Genomic DNA, 19087 nt, shown 5'->3' on the forward strand with positions numbered 1-19087 from the left:
ATGGGAAGCAAGCTAGTTAGCAGAACCCCTCCATGGCCTCTGCATCAGCTCCTGTCTCCACTGTTTGAGCTCTTGTCCTGACTTCAGTGATGAAGAGCAATGTTCATAAGTCAAATAAACCCTTTCCTCCCCAACTTGCTTTTCAGTCATGTGTTTTGTCACAGCAGTAGAAACCCTGACAAAGACACTTGGGTGGGTCTCATTTTCTCATAGTCTTCCTCAGGAAGCACATACTCCCACTTGAATATGTCTTAGGTTTTTCCTAAGTGTCTCTTTCTCTTAACTCTTAACACAGGCTCAAAAAATATGTAAAATATATTTCTTAAAACTATCAATTCTGCTTCGTAAACTGGCCAGTCCTGAAATGCATTTCAGCGCTGAAACTACAAGCCTTGGATAGCCTGAGTGGAAGTCCCTAAAAGTCTAGGCTAACTCTTCAGGCGGCTGAAGGTGGCAGTGTGGAGCTGTGTCTCTGTCCCCATGACTGGAGGGAGTATCAGTGAGAGGTATTCCCTGCAGGCTGTGTCAGCTCCTTAATGGCAGCTATCCCAGAACCCTTATCCACCCCTGTCTACTTACAAAAGGGAGGTTTGTTGGGTGGTCTGGGAACTACAGTTTTAAACCCTGCACACATATGAAATGAACAATTTAGGGGGCTCTTATTAGAAAGGAATGGTGGAGTGGGTATGACAGACAGCAGTCTTTGGCACTGGGGTTCTTTTTTCATGAACCCTCACCAGTCTTTCCACATAATGGAAACTAAGAATAATTTTTTTGTGGCAATGTTTTGTTGTCCTTAAGGAGGATAATTTTCAACAATATTTGCTTTATTAATTAAGCTTGAAGTTGAGGATATCGCCCACCATGACTTCCCCACTGAAAGGAAATGGTACCCTGTTATCATTGAGGCACAGAATAAAGCTTGGCTACCCTCTGGTGGGCCTAGTTTGAATAAAAATATCCTTTCAGTATGGCCAATTTTCTTTATAGCAAGCCTTAAAGTTATAGTAAAAACACTTTTTAACAGATTAGAATCCACCATCTGCCGGGCGGTGGTGGCACAGGCCTTTAATCCCAGCACTCGGGAGGCAGAGGCAGGCAGATCTTTGTAAGTTCAAGGCCAGCCTGGTCTACAGAGTGAGATCCAGGAAAGGCACAAAGCTACACAGAGAAACCCTGTCTCGAAAAAAACCAAAACCAAAAAAAAAAAAAAAAAAAAAAAAAATCCACCATCTTTATTTTATAGATAGGAAAATACAACCCCCAAGTGACAAAGGGTCTTTTGTCAAACTATAAGCTCTCCTGCTACTCAGTCAAGCCTCCTCCACTATAAAGCTGTCTTAATATAATGGTTGTCTTATAAACAGTCTTATGCATCCAATTTGCTACAAAGCGGAGATGTTCTATGACTTGAGAGAAAAAGGAAAAATAAGAAATGCAATTGTAATTCTCATAGACTTATGATGAATGTTTTTTTCATATTTAGAAATTCAATTTTAGAGTTGGTTGGGATTTCTGGAAGAATTCAGCCTTGATGGAGAAGCTAAAGAAGGCAGAGTTTTCTTGTGAGATAGGAACGCAGGACTGTGCCTGTGTAGGTGGCCGCTTAAAAAACAAACCACCAACAACAGTAATGCCGTGGGTGCAAAGAACAGAAGAATCTTTCAGAAGAAATCCGTGGGCAAATCGTGTGAGGGAGGTGCAGAAAGGGGAGTTCATTTTGTTTTGAAGCTTCTTGAATGTTTTCCCCCTGAAAGGTAATGGAAAAGAACAGGCAATCTCAGGAGAAGTTGGTAAACAGTAGATATTTGCATAATTCTAAAACGTCTTAGTTGACTTCACATTGTCATCAGTTTCTTCTTAATGCATCCGACTTTTCACAAGATCATTCTTCATCTTCAATACCTGCAGATACAAAAACTTCAAAAGAAAAGTATAGGGAAGCCCCACATTCCTTTTAGTACAGATTTACAAATGTTAATATTTTATTGGATTTGTTTTATCTTTCTATCTACCCTTACATTATCTACCTAGCATTTTAAATGCTTAAGATGAAGTTGCATATATATATATATGAATGCATGTATATGTATACACATATATGTGCTAAAAAACATGCCTACAAAAATAAAACTCAATTAACATAGATGTGAAACTACATTGAATACTGATGTTCCTTGTGCCTGTGACTGTGGACGGACTGTGCCTTCCTGGTTCAGGACCTCGCTGAGAAGCTTGTCTGGCCGTATCTCTGCAGAGGGCTTTAATCAATAACAGTTCTTTACTTTTTTGTTTGTGTTTTTAAAGGTTTTATTTTTTAACTTTGTGTATCTGTGTGTGGGTATGTGTATGTGAGTCCAGTGTCCACAAAGGGCTAGGAGAGAGTGTCAGACCCCATGGAGCTGAAGTTACAGGTGGTTGTGAACTTCCCGAATGGAGCTGGATGCTGAACCAGGGTCCTCTGCAGGAGGTTAAGCATCCTTAGCCTCTGAGTCATCTCTCCCGCCGGTTCTTTTCATTTTTGAAACAGGTTATAGCTATATAGAACAAGCTGGTCCTGAACTTTCTCTACAGCCCAAGAAGGCCTCAAACTCCATCCTCTTCTCCCAGTCTGCAACATGCTGGTATTCCAGGTGTGTGCCACTGAGTCCAGCTCGACTCTTAATTTACACGTCATTTATTTTTGAAAAGGACAGGCCAGTTACTTTGCTCTTCTACCTGTGAGTTCAGAGATCCTTTTATGTGATCAGAAGAACAGTTTAATAGGGGATTGAACGTGCCAGTGTCTGCAAACTTGAGTTGCAACAGTCTTCGTGTGGACACTGATTCGAGATTATGTAAGCCATCTTGTGTGTCATCCTCGAAAACAGCACATAGGGAACATCAGTGAAGTGATACCGCATCCACTGGACCTTCGGTTTCCCTGATCCCAAAAGTCCTCGAACAGACAGATATACAAATACCTCCCTTGAACATAAACTTCCAAGACGACTTAAGTATTAGATGTAGTAGTGTACTCCTTGTCTAGTAAAAGCAGAGTAGCACTAGAACTCCAGTTTCCACCTTAACTAATAAAGCTGATAATTAATAATTGAAATAAGCCTGCGGGCTCTGGAGCCTGTACTCATACCCACATTGCCAGGTCTGGTGGTTTCCTCTGGTTCTAGCAGAAGTATACCACATAATGCCCAGGCCTTCCATGGCACAAGTGATGCCCTGCACAGACTATCTTGAGTGGCAGCCTGAGACTTGGGGTGCTGCTCTAGGTAGTGTGTTTGCTGAGTGTGTATGATGCCATGCTCCTGGTGCCTTCACCAAACAGAATTCCAGCTTGCTTTGGCGTGTATCATCCCTTTAGCTGGTCCAGTGCCAACTCCCGTTTTTCTAAGTTCCTGCCAGAGCTGAGTACTTCTCTCTTAATGTACTTTTCTTCTCAGTGCTGGAGTCAGCATATGAGAGTCACTCAGAGGAGCATTTTATTTGTGTGTGTGTGTGTGTGTGTGTGTGTGTGTGTGTGTGTGTGTGTGTTCGAGCACATGTGTGCAGGTAGCCATGCTGAAAGACACAAGGAGACCAGAGAATGAGATCAGATATCCTTCTCTGTCACTCTCCACCTTATCTCTTATCTGACTCTGGAGCTAGTCTGGTGACTAATAAGTCCCAGTGATCCTTCTGTCTCCACCTTCCATAAAGTTTTACAGGTTATTTTTGTTGTTGTTGTTGTTGTTGTTGTTTTGAGACATGGTTTCTATGTGTAGTTTTGGTGTCTGTCCTGGATCTCGCTTTGTAGACCAGGCTGACCTCGAACTCACAGAGATCCACCTGGCTCTGCCTCCCAACTGCTGGGATTAAAGGCGTGCGCCACCACTGCCTGGCCCACAGAGTTTTTTTGTTTTTGTTTTTGTTTTTGTTTTTTAAGAGGAGCTTTCTGGGCTGGGGGTATAACTGGTTGTATATCAGAGCATCTGCATATCTTGAGAAGGTCTGGGATGATCCCCAGCACCAAACAAACAAGTCCGGTGTCCGATTTCATCCTCTGAGACTATGAATGAATATACCCCTGGTGTGTCCTAAGAATCTTCTTTATGAAAGTCACCCCACAAGATTCTGAGGCAATAGAGAGTAAGATTGTGAGGCTTGTGTGGTTTGGAAGTGAGAGGTGGCATAGGTCCCAGCCGGTCTGCCTCTACATGTTTACTATCCTGCTGTTATGGATTAATAATTGATCAACATCCTTTAGCATTATATACTAACAGAGCCACAGGACAATTAGCATATTGTATTTTCCTATAGCTTCACTATTTTTTTCCCTTCATTCAATTAGGTGGCCAGAACTTATGGTGAAAGAAAACCTGTACTCACTGAACAAGCACACCTCGGTGTTTTTGGGGAGGGAGAGCTTAAGAGATGACTATGTGATGGCAGTGATGGAGAAGAGTTGAAAGGAGGCAGCCCAAAGTGGGAAGTGATAGTGGGTTCATGGTGATCTCAGGTTAGTGGGAGCCCATCTTCTTTATGGCACGTTGACTGCCTGTATCCAGCAAGACATACACGTGCACATTCACACACGCACTCAGACTCAATTGGGGGAGCTGTCTGAAGACAAGACACTTCCCCATTTTCCAGGTCCTGTTTTAATTACTGGAGAGTGAACAACATTCTCATCCTGCCTTTATAAACTTTATAATCTAGGTCCCGATTCTAATGTGGCTGCCTTTGAATACCAAGAAGGCTTAAACAAGGGAAGACAGAATTTTCTAACAGTTCAGGGGGATATGCCACCTCCGGCATGACTTGGTCCCAGAAATCTGACTGGGGCAGAGAGGGAATGATGAAAGAACAGATATACAGACACATGTAAGGCTGGAATCAGGTCAGTAGTGATCACTCTGCTGGGGCTACTCAACAACAGCCCAGACCATGTCAAGAACACCAATGCCTCATACCCGTGGGAGGTGACCAAGCCTTACCCAAGTGGTGCTAAGAGGCATGGCACAGACTCCCTCAACATGTTTATTTTGTGGGCAAAGGAGGAGGAGTTAGCTGGTCTCTGTAGGAAGGTAAGACAAGGCTCTCATAGGAGAGCAGTCTCAGGCTGTAAACATCCGGGAGGCTGAGGCGACAGTTGTGCTTGGTTTTCCAAGCACTGGTTAACCACTTGTGAACACTCGTACTTGCACACACTGTCAGTGTTCACACTCAGACCAGAGGGAGTCTGTGCCGTCCCTCCTTGCCCCACTTGGGTAAGGCTGTGTCACCTCCCACGGGTATGAGGCATTGGTGTTCTTGACATGACTGTGCCCATGTCAAACAACACATATTCACTCAGGACTTCATCTGTTCTTTACACATGTACTCAAGGCTTCCTTGGATCCCTACAGGGATGGATATTTAAATTCCTTGAAAAAAAAATATAGAAATACTCCATTTCTTAAGCATCTGAGTTCCTGATAGCAAATTCTTACCTGAGGTGATCATAATACTTTCTCCTTCTCCTCTTCCCCTTCCCCCTCCCCCTCCTCCTCCTTCTTCTTGTCTACTATGCACACACTGCTACTAAGGATAGAGATACCAGGCACTCAGCTAGATGTTTACACAGCTTTAAGAACCCTGGTGTGTCATTGCCTAGTAGAGATCCACTCATTAAGCATCTAAATCGACATAAGAAGATAGTGTGCAAATCCTCCCAGCTTGAGCAGTAGTCTTTTTGGGGGGGTGGGGGGTGAGGGAGTGGGGGGAGAGTGGGGTGGGGTGGGGGGTGGGCCCGTGGTGGTGGTGGTGGTTTCGAGATATGGTTTCTCTCTATAGCCCTGGCTGTCCTGGAACTCATTTTGTAGGCAAAACTGGCCTCAAACTCAGAGATCCACCTGCCTCTGTTTCCCAAATGCTGGGCTTAAAAGCATGCACCACCGTGTCTGGCTTGAGCAGTATTCTTTAACCAAATAAGAAATGAGTTGATAGTATCCATCTTATCCACCCTGTGGATCTCTAACCTTCTATAGCTTCTCCACTACCAAGCTTGTCGTGTGGCAGGGTTTCCCCACATTCTGTCTCTAGCCCTCTTCCCGTTTTATCCCATTCTCTTCCTAAGTGAAATCAATAATCTCCATGGCTTAAATATTATCTACACGAATTTCCAGGGCTCCATTCAAATACTGTGTACAATCTATGCTCAACATGTTAACTAGAGTTTGTTGTCTTCCCAAACTTGCTCCTCCTCCCATTGTACTTACTTCAATAAACAATTCCTGGATGAATTTAGGCACTACAGTAAGAAAGCTGGGAACCATTTCAACGGTTTGTTTTCTTTTGACCCTTAATCTCACCCTCTATACCTCTTGTCATAATTCTCAACCAAACACCACCACTCCATCTTGGCTTATCATCTTATGCTTGAATTATTGCTAAAGTCTCTAAATGGTACTCCCGTCACTGATCTCGAGTCTTCTAGAGTTGCTAGTGAATGAAAACTCACTTAACGGCCCACATCTGAAAACTTGCACAGTTCTCCGTTACCAAACTGCAGCAAAAGTCTCATTTCTTGGGCACAGTGGACAAGACTTCATGTTAAAGCACAGAACCAGCGTTTGACCTCTTTGGATACATAAAGTGCCATTCACCATGCCCTCTGTCTGCACGCTGAGTCCTGATGGCTCCCACCCCTTATGGATTTAAGTCTCCTGAGGTTTTTTTTTCACCTCTCTCCTGATCCCACAACGGCCTTCAATTTTTTATTTAAAGAAAACGCATCTGTATGCATTCACCACAGATGACCTCCTTTCTAAAGCTTTTCCTGACCCTCCAAAAAACCCCATATATATTTATCATAGCATCAATAGCATTTTAATTGCAGTTAATAGTTTTCATGTCTTGTGATCTTTTGAGTTCAACCATGTGCCTCAAGTGCTTTTGAATGCAAAAAGCCTAGCACTGTGCTTGGTGTATGACTTGGTCTGTGCAGGTTGCCTGGTTTAATATTAACAACAATCTCTTTCAACCTTCAGTGTTTGGTTTGGCAAATTACGCATTCATGTTCCACACTGCACATGCTTGGCAAACGTTTGAATGAATGAATTAATGATCCCAAGTTTTCCTTAATTGCCCAAAGATACGAGCACAGTGCAACTACATAACACCCATAGACAGATAATTGCATATGATAATAGTTCTTTCCCTTAGCTTCAAATTACCTTGGGCAACATACCACTCTATTCGTTGTCTTTGGACTCACTAATTTCAGAGTTTGTTATGGCTTTTATTTTGTTTATTTTGGGTGTTTTTTGTTTCTGTTTGTTTTTGTTTGTTTGTTTTTTTCGAGACAGGGTTTCTCTGTGTAGTTTTGGTGCCTGTCCTGGTTCTCATTCTGTAGCCCAGGCTGGCCTCGAACTCAGAGATCTGCCTGGCTCTGCCTCCAGCGCGCTGGGATTAAAGGCATGCGCCATTGCCGCCCCACGTGGCTTTTATTTTGTAATTATCAGGAACATGTCAGAATAGCAATTTTTAAAAAGTTCAAGGAATTATCCCCATAGGTCTAGAATAAAGTCTAGAAGGCCAGCTGAGGTCGGCCAGTGCTAAATCCGTGGAACTTTGCCCAAAAGAAAAATGGTCTCCTGGGCGTCAGCTCCCTTTTCTATGTGGCCCAATCAAAATCTAGGATCCCGGGCGTCGGCGTCCTCACTTCCGCCTGGCCTTCCTGGACTCCTAAGTCCTCTCAGAGAGTCGCCGCGGTGTGCTTCTTCCTCGGGACAGTTTCGGCAGCCTGGGCGGGGAGGCTGAGTGGCTGCGGGCGGGCAGGATGAGCGCGGTGCGGGCGCTGCGGGTGCCGGGCCGTCACGGCTACGCCGCCGAGTTCTCCCCGTACCTGCCGGGCCGCCTGGCCTGCGCCGCGGCGCAGAACTACGGCATCGCGGGTGAGCCCGGGGCCGCGCCGCCGCCGCGGGGGCGGGCGCGGGCGCGGGAACGCGCTTCCGGGTGCGCGCGGTGCCTCCCGCCGCCGCCAGGGGGCGACCGAGGGCCGGCCCGCCCTCCTCCGTCCCCAGGGGAAATCTCCTGCTTGTCTTTTCCCTCCCTTAAGAAGGATGCAGGTCTTGGCGCTTGGAAGGTGGAGGCAGCAGAGTCACGAGTTCGAAGCCACCTTCAACTAATACGTAGGGAGACTCTGACCTGGTCTTTAAAAAAGACTAGAAAAGTACTGTGCTCGCCTTTTGTTAACTCTTGGAAAAATGGAGAAATTTGCAGAGCTGTCTAGACGCCCGAGCCATACATTTAGGCTTCTTTTAACTCGTACCCCATCTGTTGTTTACACAATGTGTGGCAAACCAGTGCATAATGTCAGTGATCCGTAGTATTTGTTTTGTCTACTGTAGAAAAAAAAAAATACGGTTTCTGAAAATCAGTGATAAATAACTTATTTTCTTAAAGTTTTGACCATTAGCTCTCAGGGCTTGCATGGTCAGGTTTACAGTCCTTGGCCCCCGGTTAGGATGAATACTTTAAGTCTCTTATAAAGGTTCCTTATAAGGAGTTGGTATATTTAGGGTTTGTCTTTTTAGAGGGGTGTGTGTGTGTGTGTGTGTGTGTGTGTGTTGCTTGTATGTGTGTCTGTGAACCACAGCCATGCCTGCTAAGGTCAGAAGAGGTTCGAGGAGGGTGTTGGATCCCCTGGAGCTGGAGTTCCTGATGGTTGTTAGTCACCAAGTAGATGCTGGGACCAGAAACAGGGTCCTCTGCAAGCAGCCAGTGCTCATAAGGGGTGAGGCGTCTCTCCAGCCCTAGAATTGGTACTTTTTCGTCAGTCATGTGGAAGAACTTTAACACCTTGCAAATGAAAACATCTTACCGATCACACGAACTCAAAGCTTAATTCTTTTAAGACTCTAGTAACACATGGGTGTGCATGTAAACTTAATTCACTTTGATCAGATATTAGTAGAGTCGGGGCGGAGGGTCATCAGGGGAGAGAAAGAGACATTAGTTTCTTATCAAAAATAATTAATTGCTGGCAGATAACTGAAATTAATACTGTTTTAAACATTTGGCCAAAGAATAGACAATATTTCCACAATACGTTGTCTTAAAATGCCATGTTAGATGTGTTTTACATGTATCGGCAAGGCAGGAGCACAGTCTTGGGAGTCTATAAGGATGAGGTTTCTCTTCTGTCAGTAGAGATGTTAGCACCAACCTGAAAGGTCTGTGTGCCTAGCACCTGGCCTGTATTGAGTTGGCACTTGGTGTCTGGATCCCAGGCAGGGCAGATTAGGTGAGCTGAATATTTAATGAATCAGGCATACTACGTAACTTGTAGTCCCTTTGTTTATGTGCTCACAGTTATTTTAAGGGACATTTGTGGTAGTTAAAACAGGTCCCCACTGCCTCATACTCTATCTTAGATGTCTCCTGGAAGCCTCAACAGCATAACCTTATTTTTTTTTTTTCTCTTTAGGGTCTGGAACTCTATTAGTATTGGATCAAAATGCCCCTGGACTCCAGATTTTTAGAGGGTAAAGGTCTGTCTTTTCTATTGCTGTGATAAGACAGCATGATCAAGGCAAATCATAAAAGAAAGGGTTTAATTTGGGTTTGTTGTCTCAAAAAGGCTAGAGTCTGTAATGGCAGAGCAAGGGCATGGCTACAGGATCAGCTGAGAGCTCATGTCTTGATTCACAAGTAGGAGGCAGAGAGATGCACGCTGGGAATAGGGCAAGTCTTTTGAAGTCCAAGAGCCTGCCCCCAGTGACACACTTCTTCCAACAATACCGTATTTCCTAATCCTTCCCAAACAGATCTATTAACTGGAGCCTGAGTATTCAAATGTATGACCTGTGGGGGCCATTCTCCTACAAACCACTATGGTGGCTTTAATTATTATTAAGCTTACATAGATTCTCAACCACTGTCAAAGTCTTAATATAATTCCCTTTTGCATATTTGCTACTAATAGGTTTTGATTTATGATATGAAAGAAACTTTTGCATTGGCATAATATAGAAATTATTTTTTCTGCTTAGGCTTATGCCACATTCTCAAGCTTATTAGTGTCCATTTAAAAATTGCATAGTTTGCCGGGCGGTGGTGGCGCATGCCTTTAATCCCAGCACTCGGGAGGCAGAGCCAGGCGGATCTCTGTGAGTTCGAGGCCAGCCTGGGCTACAGAGCGAGATCTAGGAAAGGTGCACCAAAACTACACAGAGAAACCCTGTCTCAAAAAAAAAACCAAAAAAAAAAAAATTGCATATTTTAAATTTAAACAGTGAGCTAATCAGTGTACTCTGTGGCCCACCCATCTTTGCTGTCTTAAAATCATTTAGCTTTACTTAAGCCAGAGCTAATGCCCATCTTATGGATTACCCAGTGTTTCTCCTCTCTCTGCACCTGTCTTCCATGTTGACTGATGGACTCATAATACTTCTATCAGGGTTAGTCAGAGGCAGAGAAAAGAGATTCCGTTAGAAGGTGACTTCCTGTTCACAGCCCAGATGAAAGATTTATGCAATAAGTATCATACAGCTCAGAGGAAAGATTTGTGGGAGTATTGAAAACTATTGGTCTCAGTATTTTGAAGTGCTTGCTGGTGCATGCTGGGAGTCACTGGCTACCACAAGCAGTGGGTGTGACAGCATGCCCTCGGTAGTTAGCATCACATTAGTGGCTGCAAACCTCCTTTTAGTTTAGCTTCCTAATTGTCTACCTGCACTTCCTGGGCCATTCTTCCTGCCTTTCTGAACCTGTTTCTGGGAAGAACCTGCTTTATTTATCTCTTGTGGTTTGGAAGATCAGGCGAGATAATGTGTGTTAATATATGTGAAAAACTAAGGAAAAAAACTAACGATAAACTTGAGATTGTTAATCGTTTTCTGATCATTTTTTTTCTGATCTGTATTTTTTTTTTTTATTCTGGTGTAGCTTTGACTGGAATGATGGATTGTTTGATGTTACCTGGAGTGAAAACAATGAGCATGTCCTTGTCACCTGTAGTGGTGATGGCTCACTACAGCTCTGGGACACTGCCAAACCCACAGGGCCTCTCCAGGTCTACAGAGAACACACCCAGGAGGTAAGAGTGCAATCTCTGGGGTGACTGCTTTCCTCTCTTAGACTCTGGTTGAAATCTCTTTGGGAATGAACGTGGGGAAATGTTTTCAGGGGACAAGGGTAAGCTTTAATGTTTCCTGTTCATAGTAGATGTCACTTACTATTCAAACATTAAGTAGTTCTTGGCCTAAGACAAGAAAAGAAAAGGTCAGGCTCCTCACTAGGCAATACCAGTGCCCCCAGCAGCGTACTGGGGCATCGTTTCCTCCACAGAGCGCCATGGTGTTCCTTATGCTCTTTGAACACGCCTGCCATGCAGTGCCGTAAGAGAGGGTGGGCTGCTGTTCACAAGCTGTGTCATGACTGTCCTTATGCCTCAGAGACTCAGAATCCATTCAAGCAGCAGCATCAAATACCAACCAGGAGGCTGAGTTTACTTTAGGAAATTTAAGATCCAGTGTTTGTAGTTTGTATGTGTGCACGCATGTTAGTGTGTGTGTGTGTAATATGGGCCTAGGAGATAGTTTGATTTTAGAAGACCCAAACTGCATGCTAGGAGATAGTTTGATTTTTAGAAGACCCAAACTGCATGTGTAAGTTTTAAGGAATGTGATGAAGACATTCTCTCTTGATGTTTTACCTTAAATGTTTTAACTTCAAAGTAGCAACGGAGCCTTCAGATGCGGCCTTGCAAATGTGCTCTCAAGTTTATACCTATGCTCATGCTCATCTCGTTGTTGGCCTTCAGTAAGTGTTTCCTAATTAGATGGGAGAACATTAGTGTTTTGTGATCAAAATTGAGTTATGTGAGCATCCTAGGTAACATTGTATGTATGGTTACAGCTATTTTAAAAAACCAGTATTCTAGTGTTATAGCTATTTAAAAAAAATCAATATTTCTACAATTAGTTCTAAAAATAACGAGCACTTCCTATTACTTTCTTGTATTGGGATGGCTCCTTGAATAGTGTGGTTTTAGAAAAATCACTGGGCTGGAGAGATGGCTCAACTGTTAAGAGCACTGGCTGCTCTTCCAGAGGTCCCGGGTTCGATTCCCAGCACCCATGTGGGAGCTCACAACTGTCTGTAACTCCAGTTCTAGGGGACCTGACACCTCACACAGGTAAAACAACAATGTGCATAAAAATAAATCGTAAAGAAAAAAGTCCCTGGGTACTGGCAGCTTTGGCAAAGAAGGAACTCGGGTCTCAGGGTGTTCAAGGAAAGAGTCTCTCAGAGTAGCAGGTCCCAAACCCAGACAGTTTGAAGTTCCATCAGTTTGCTGACAGTCTTGTTGTTATTACTTGGATAGGGGCTCTTATAGCCCAGACTGCTTGGAGTCACTGTGTAGCTGGAAATGATCTTGAGCTGGTGGTCTTCCTGCTTCCACGACCCAAGGGCTGGAACTACAGGTGTGAACTACTGTGCCTTGCTTATTTTGCTTTCTCTTATACACCTTGTGTTACAAATAACTTAATGTTTTAACTTTCTTTCTGTAGAACTAGTCTTTCCTCTCAGGACTTTTTTTTTTTTTTTTTTTTTACAATTTGTTGCCTTTTATTGATTATTTACATAAATGATAGGATGATAAGGAGCAGATCATGAGGTAAGATATAGATACAGGAAACAGTGTGCCTGCTTTAACATTTTTTCTTTATCTTTAATCACTGTTTCGTCTGTTCTAAAAGTAATAGACACGAGTCATCGGGTTCACAGCTGTATATACTCATTTGTTTTAACCTACGTTAAAGCAAATGTGTAATGAATGTATAGACCATTTTCATATATGGTCTTTATATATTCTCTAAGAAATTCTGTGTAGAATGTCCGTGATGGCTGATCACTCAATCTTTATGAATTTTTGTTTCAGGAGTTAATGTATTTGACTTTTAGATTGTCCTAATAACGGTCAGAAAAATGGCTTCTTTTGTGCTCAAATCTGCTTCCCATAGCCGCCAAATTCTTGCTTCACACCCTTCTATGAAGAGTGAACCTCAGCCCACACTTTCTTCCCCTGGAGAGAAGCTTTGGAAATAGCCATCATGTCCCTTTGGTTTTCTCCTCTAGGAAACCTGGTGTTTCTTCATCTTGTACTCAGCTGACATGACCTCTGCCCTTCTAGAACTCTCCTTTGATACTCCTCTGCCTCTTTAATGCCCAAATTTAATAGATTCTGAAATGTCGTGATCAGTACTCTACAGTCTTGAGCCTTTAGTTCTGGTAACATTTTCTGAAAGGGTCATGCAGCTTCCCTAGGCAAGTCGTGTCTCAGTGTGGGGTTACTTTGGGATCACAGGGAAAGCACCTAGATCTGAGGTATGTGAGCTGGTGTTGAGTCTGTTTACTTTATTCTGTAATTATGAATTGTTTTGAGTTGAAGACATACTTTGTTTTGTGCTGTGTGTATGTGTGTACTATTCTAGATTGTTTTCCTCTCATATAATTTTTAAATATTAAGTTTTATTTAGGTATGTATTTTATTGGGGGTCATGTGTGTTATATATGTGCATGTGTGTGTTCAAGTGTGTGGGAGTGGCACGTATATTATTTGAGTGTGTGTGCATGTGTATGTGCGCAGCATATATGTTGTGTGTGTGTGTGTGTGAGTGTGTGTGTGTGTATGTGTGGCATGTATATTGTGTGTGTGTATATGTGTGTGTGATGTATATTGTGTGTGTGTGTGTGTGTGTGTGTGTGTGTGTGTGGCGTGTATATTGTGTGTGTGTGTGTGTGTGTGTGTATGTGTGGCATGTATATTGTGTGTGTGTGTGTGTGTGTGTGTGTGTGTGTGTGTGTGTGTGGCATGTATATTGTGTGTGTGTATATGTGTGTGTGATGTATATTGTGTGTGTGTGTGAGTGTGTGTGTGTGTGTATGTGTGGCGTGTATATTGTGTGTGTGTGTGTGTGTGTGGCATGTATATTGTGTGTGTGTGTGTGTGTGTGTGTGTGTGTGTGTGTGTGGCGTGTATATTGTGTGTGTGTGTGTGTGTGTGTGTGTGTGTGTGTGGCGTGTATATTGTGTGTGTGTATGTGTGTGTGTGTGTGTGTGTGTGTGTGTGTGTGCAGAGGCCGGAGGCGGGATGCTGGTTGTCCTTTTCTAGCACTCTCCTCCTTATTTCTTTGAGACAGAGTGTCTCACTGAACTCAGTGCTAGTCTAGCAGCCAGGAGGCACCAATGATCCTCCTGTCTCTGTCCCGCACAGAGCTGGGGTTACAGGTGCACAGCCACACCTTACCTTTTATGGTGTCCTGGGGATTAGAGCTCATGTTCTCATGCTTGTGCAGCAAGCACCCACTGGACCATCTCTCTAGTTCCCTCAAGGTAACTTTTGTATCAGAACACTATGGCTGTTAGCTCGAAGTGGCTCTCACACATTTATTGTTTGATTACTACTACTGTTATTATTACTTTTACTGATTTGCTTGTTTATGTAAACCAACAGCCTTTTCAGATGTTTGTTTCAGTGCACACTCACGTGTTGATGCTGACTTGTGTCTTAGTGTGGAGCAGGGTTTCTATGATTAGTACTAGATTATGTAGTAAGCCAAGAAAACTCACTAGTCCCCTACACCAAGTACTCTAGGCAGAGTAGCTTGTAGACAACAGAAATCTGTCACAGTTCTAGTACTGAAGTCCAAGGTCAGAGTGCTACAAGATCAGGTTCAGCCTTCTTCCCGCTGCAGACATGTGATCCTGTTGTCTCATCACATGATAGGTGAAGAATCCCTAGTTTTGTTTGGTTGATTGTTTGAGGTTTCTGTCTACACAAAAGGCCAGGGCAGACCAACTTAAAAACAGATAAATGCAGGTTTATTGGGCATGGCTCCTGGGTGGGTTCACTGGTCCTAAAATATGGGGCCGGAGAAGTCATGCCCAGGCTAAGACAGCGATGTTTTATAGACCTTAGGCTAGGGGTGATGATGACCTACCAGCCAGCCAGGAGCTGGGACTGTGCCCAAGTCTGGTCAAAAGCTAGGTCCTAGGCAGGCACTTGGGTGTCATTCTTTTGTTCAGAGTTTTGTCATCATGGCTGGGGTGGGGAGAAGTAGAGCAGAGGAGGTTTTTCTAGATTGTGCAAGGGAGAGTCAGGGTTCCCGCCCAACAGAGGTAAAGTCTATTCTTAGCCCTGTAGACCAGGCTGGTCTGGGACTCACTAGGAAGCACAGGCTGGCAATCTTCCTGGCTCTGTTGGCTCTGTTTCCCAAGTGTTAGGATTATAGTCCCCAGCCACCCCGCCTGGTGGGAATCCCTTTGATAAGGACACTCACCTCATTCATGAGGACTCTACCCTTCCTATCTAGTTACCTCCTAAAGGATCCGCCTCTTCACATCAGATTGGTGGCTATGATTTCAACACACGAGTCTGAGAGTGGTGAGGGAAGCGGGGAGCCAGTCCATTGCATAGTCTGTATACTAAGAGACAAAATAATTCAGGTCAGAAACCAATGTCTATTTGTCGAATAAATTTGTAAGAGTGAGCACAGACAGTTCCTGATGTTTTCATGAGTGTGTTCAGGAAAGCTACATCACAAAGTAAAACAACAAGCAATGGATCATCTCCTGTGCAGCTAAGGTATACAAGGATGCAGGATGCACAGTGTGGCTTTGGTACCCCTGGGCTTTGAGTTCATAGCTTGTTTGCAGAGTAACCTTGATAAATTATTTATTTTTCCATAGCCCAGTCTCTTCATTTCTAAACTGAGTAGAGGAGTAGTTTAGGGCAGGGTCTTAGGGATGTTGCAACTCTAGTTGGTATTGACTAAATATGAGCTGGTAGTATAGAGCTTTCATAGTGAGATTAGGAAAATAGAACACTGAATTTCTCTAGGCACTTGACTTCTTTCTTTTTCTTTTTTGGTTTCTCGAGACAGGGTTTCTCTGTGTAACAGCTCTGACTGTCCTGGAACTCACTCTGTAGGCCAGGCTGGCCTTGAACTCTGTGAGATCCTCCTGCTTCTGCCTCCCAAGTGCTGGGATTATAGGCATGTGCCACCATGCCCGTCTCTAGGTACTTGATTCCTTATATTTAATTTGAACTCTAAAAATTAGCTTACAGAGTGGTAGGTTTCCATATGGGGTTTTCATACATATTTCAACCCCCCCCCCATCTCTCCATTGTACCCTTTCTCCTCCCCTACTCTCCCTTCCATCTTGTTCTACTGTGTTCCTTCTGGGGGAAGAATGTCCGGCTGTCAACTTTCAGATGGAGCAAAAAGGGAACTCCAAGATTTAGATGGGTTTTAGGCCTTGAGGATTGAGGGTCTTGTTGGAATCAAAGGAAAAAGCAAGCAACTTCAGGAGGTGGTGGGTGAGATGGCTTGGTGGGTCAAGGTGCTTACCACCGAGCTTGACGTCAAAGCTGGAATCCGATTTCTCTGTATTGTTTAATTGGTGTCTGCTGAGACTGTTACATCTCTTAAGCTCCATAAGATGACTTTGCCTTTGTCAGTGCTGAATAGAACAGGGGTGGGAGAATGGAAAGAATGCAGAGTTCAGCAGGGAGAACCAGAGGAGAAAGGGGTGCACTGGGAATCTGGCTTCTCTGCTTCCTGACTTGGGCAGCACTGTGCTATGGAAACCGAGGGAGGGAAAGCGGCTTTCAAGGTGGGTGCAGGAGCACTGCTCCAGTTCTCCCCCTCGGTCTGCTAGTCCAGTCTTCCAGCACTGAGAGGTACTTCTCCTGGCCCAAGAGCGAGGCTTACCCGTTGGCCGAGTCCGTCTGCCCACTTCTCTCTCCCTCCCTCTTTCTTGACAGTTGGGTCCAGGCAGGCCTGCAGCTCCCACTGGAGCCCAGGGGACCGTGAAATTCTCATCCTCTCACCTCTGCTTCCTGAATGCCGGGATTGCCGTCGGTCTGGTCGTGGCCAGGGGATGTGGCACCGGAAGTGGAACTCGGGTCCCAGGGCCTCACGCGTGCTAAGCAGACGCTCTACCAATTGAGCTACATCCCAGCTTCGATTTTTTATTTTTACAAGATGTGTAGTTTCCAGGTGCTTATAAAAACTGATCTTTGAGCTGAGTGTGCCACTGTTAGCACTCTGTCACAGAGAAATGGCATTTATTTATTTTATAGTAATAATGTGCCATGTAACTTAAGTCTTTAAAATGTGAATTAATAACATCTACCCTTTGATAATGACAGAAGCTAAGATTATATATATATATATATAAAGTGATGGATACTAGTAAGATATTATTATAGAACAATAATCAGTCATGTATTTAACACTAGTGTGGTCTCTTTAGACATGTTTATACTTAAAACTGAACAAAAGATTTCTCCACAAAAGAGATTTTTTTCCCCTTTTTCGTCTGTTTCCGTTTTTGGTGATGCTGGTGATAAACTAGTTCCCTGTGCATGTTAGACTAGCACTTCACTGCTGAGCTGTACTCCAGCTTCCTTTATTCCTCTTTTAAAAGACTGTAAAATGGCAGTTTAAAATTCAGAGACCGAAGAGAAAACTAGCTTCCAATGAGAGAGGTGCTAATCAATGTTCTTTGTTTGGATTTTACAGCCAGTAGGATGCAACGTCTGCCATCGCTGTTAGAGGAGCAGCATGTAGTATTTTAAAATCTGTACTGTATTCAGAGTGCTAGCATGTCTGTTCCAGTTGCACATACTGTGCATCAGGAATGTCTGAGACTTGTATGTGCTGAGACAGTAGCTTGGAGTAGACGCGCTTGGTTTGACAGAGCAAACAGTGTGTGTGGTACATGGGTGGGAGAGGAAGTTGGGAAAGTGAGTATGGGTCATTTCCCAGTGCAGCCCTAGTATAGTACGGTCCTGTCTAATGAATCTGAAGAAGCAGGTATAATCCCCCACTTCTTTGCTTCAGCTGCTGTTAGACAGGCCTGTACTACAATTCTGACATTAGAAATTTCCAAACTTAATATGAAAAAGATATGCAAAATACTTAACTTAGTTGTTCTCAAACTTTGCTGAACATTAAGCATTGCCTAGGATGCCTTAAAATGTTTTCATGCTCAGGTTACACTCTGGGGTGTGGAGCAAGTTGTCAGGATGTCCCTGATGACTCCAATGTGTAGCGAGCGTTGTTAGGAAATCACTGCTTTAACTCTGATGATCTTGATGTGTTTGCTGCCCAGTGTTTTAGAGATTATAATAGAATGTCAACTCAAAGACCTTTAATAGCCGTGTGGGTTACTGTTAACTATGAACTCGACACAGCCTAAAGTCACCCTGGAAGAGCAATGAGGAGTTATGGAGGTCAGGGTAGCCTGAAGAGTGTTAGAGAGCATCCAGCCCTGGTGGGCAGCGCTGTTCCCCAGGCACGGGGTCCTGAGCTGTGTCAGTAGAGAGCAATAAGCGAGCATCAAATGCTTGGTCTCTCTTCACTCCTGACCAGGACTATGTGTGACCAGCTGTTTGAGTTCCTTCCTGCCAAGACTGCCTTGAAATGATGGACTATACCCTGGAGCTGCAGGACAAAACCGTCTCTTCTCCATGGTTTTTTTTTTTTTTTTTTTGGTCAGGGTGTTTTTCACAGCCACAGAAATGAAACCAAAACCTCGTTTTTATTCATATTGCATTTATCCAAACTCAAAACTTTCTTTTAAATGTCAAAGAAGAAAAAAAATGGTGCTTTTAAATGGATAGAAACTGTAACAAAATGTTTGAATAGAGAAGGGTTTTCATGCTTGATCATTGCTACTGTATCTGTCCTCTTTCTCATGTACTCAGTGTGGGTGTCAACACTAGAGCGGGTTAGCAACGGAATCACAGATAAGAATTAGAACTCCATCTTCTGTTTTAGAATCCGTTAGGAGACATATGTAGGAGAACTATTCAGTCTTTAAATTTTTTTTTTTTTTTTGACAGAGTCTTTGACGGCTAAGTTAGAGTTTCTATTGCTGTGAAAAGACACAATGACCCCAGTAACTCTTATAAAGGAAACATTTAATTGAGGTGGCTTGCTTACAGTTTAAGAGGTTCAATTCATTATCATCATTACAGGGAACATGGCAGCATGTGGGCAGATGTGGCGCTGGAGTTGTAGCTGAGAGTCCTACATCTTACAGGCAACAGGAA

General features: G+C 43.7%; 1 protein-coding gene across 1 annotated transcript in view; it reads left to right on the forward strand.

The window, feature by feature from the left end:
* The first annotated feature begins 7689 nt into the window (after positions 1–7689).
* The window catches only part of Pex7 (peroxisomal biogenesis factor 7), a 65414-nt gene continuing 54016 nt past the window's right edge, over positions 7690–19087 (forward strand). The window contains exons 1-3 of the mRNA XM_036169215.1: positions 7690–7910; positions 9446–9503; positions 10906–11056. Coding sequence (XP_036025108.1) covers positions 7796–7910; positions 9446–9503; positions 10906–11056 — 324 coding nt within the window. The 5' untranslated portion in view covers positions 7690–7795. The remainder of the gene's footprint in view (positions 7911–9445; positions 9504–10905; positions 11057–19087) is intronic.

Source organism: Onychomys torridus, chromosome 19 (assembly GCF_903995425.1).
Source record: "Onychomys torridus chromosome 19, mOncTor1.1, whole genome shotgun sequence".
Taxonomy (NCBI): Eukaryota; Metazoa; Chordata; class Mammalia; order Rodentia; family Cricetidae; genus Onychomys; species Onychomys torridus.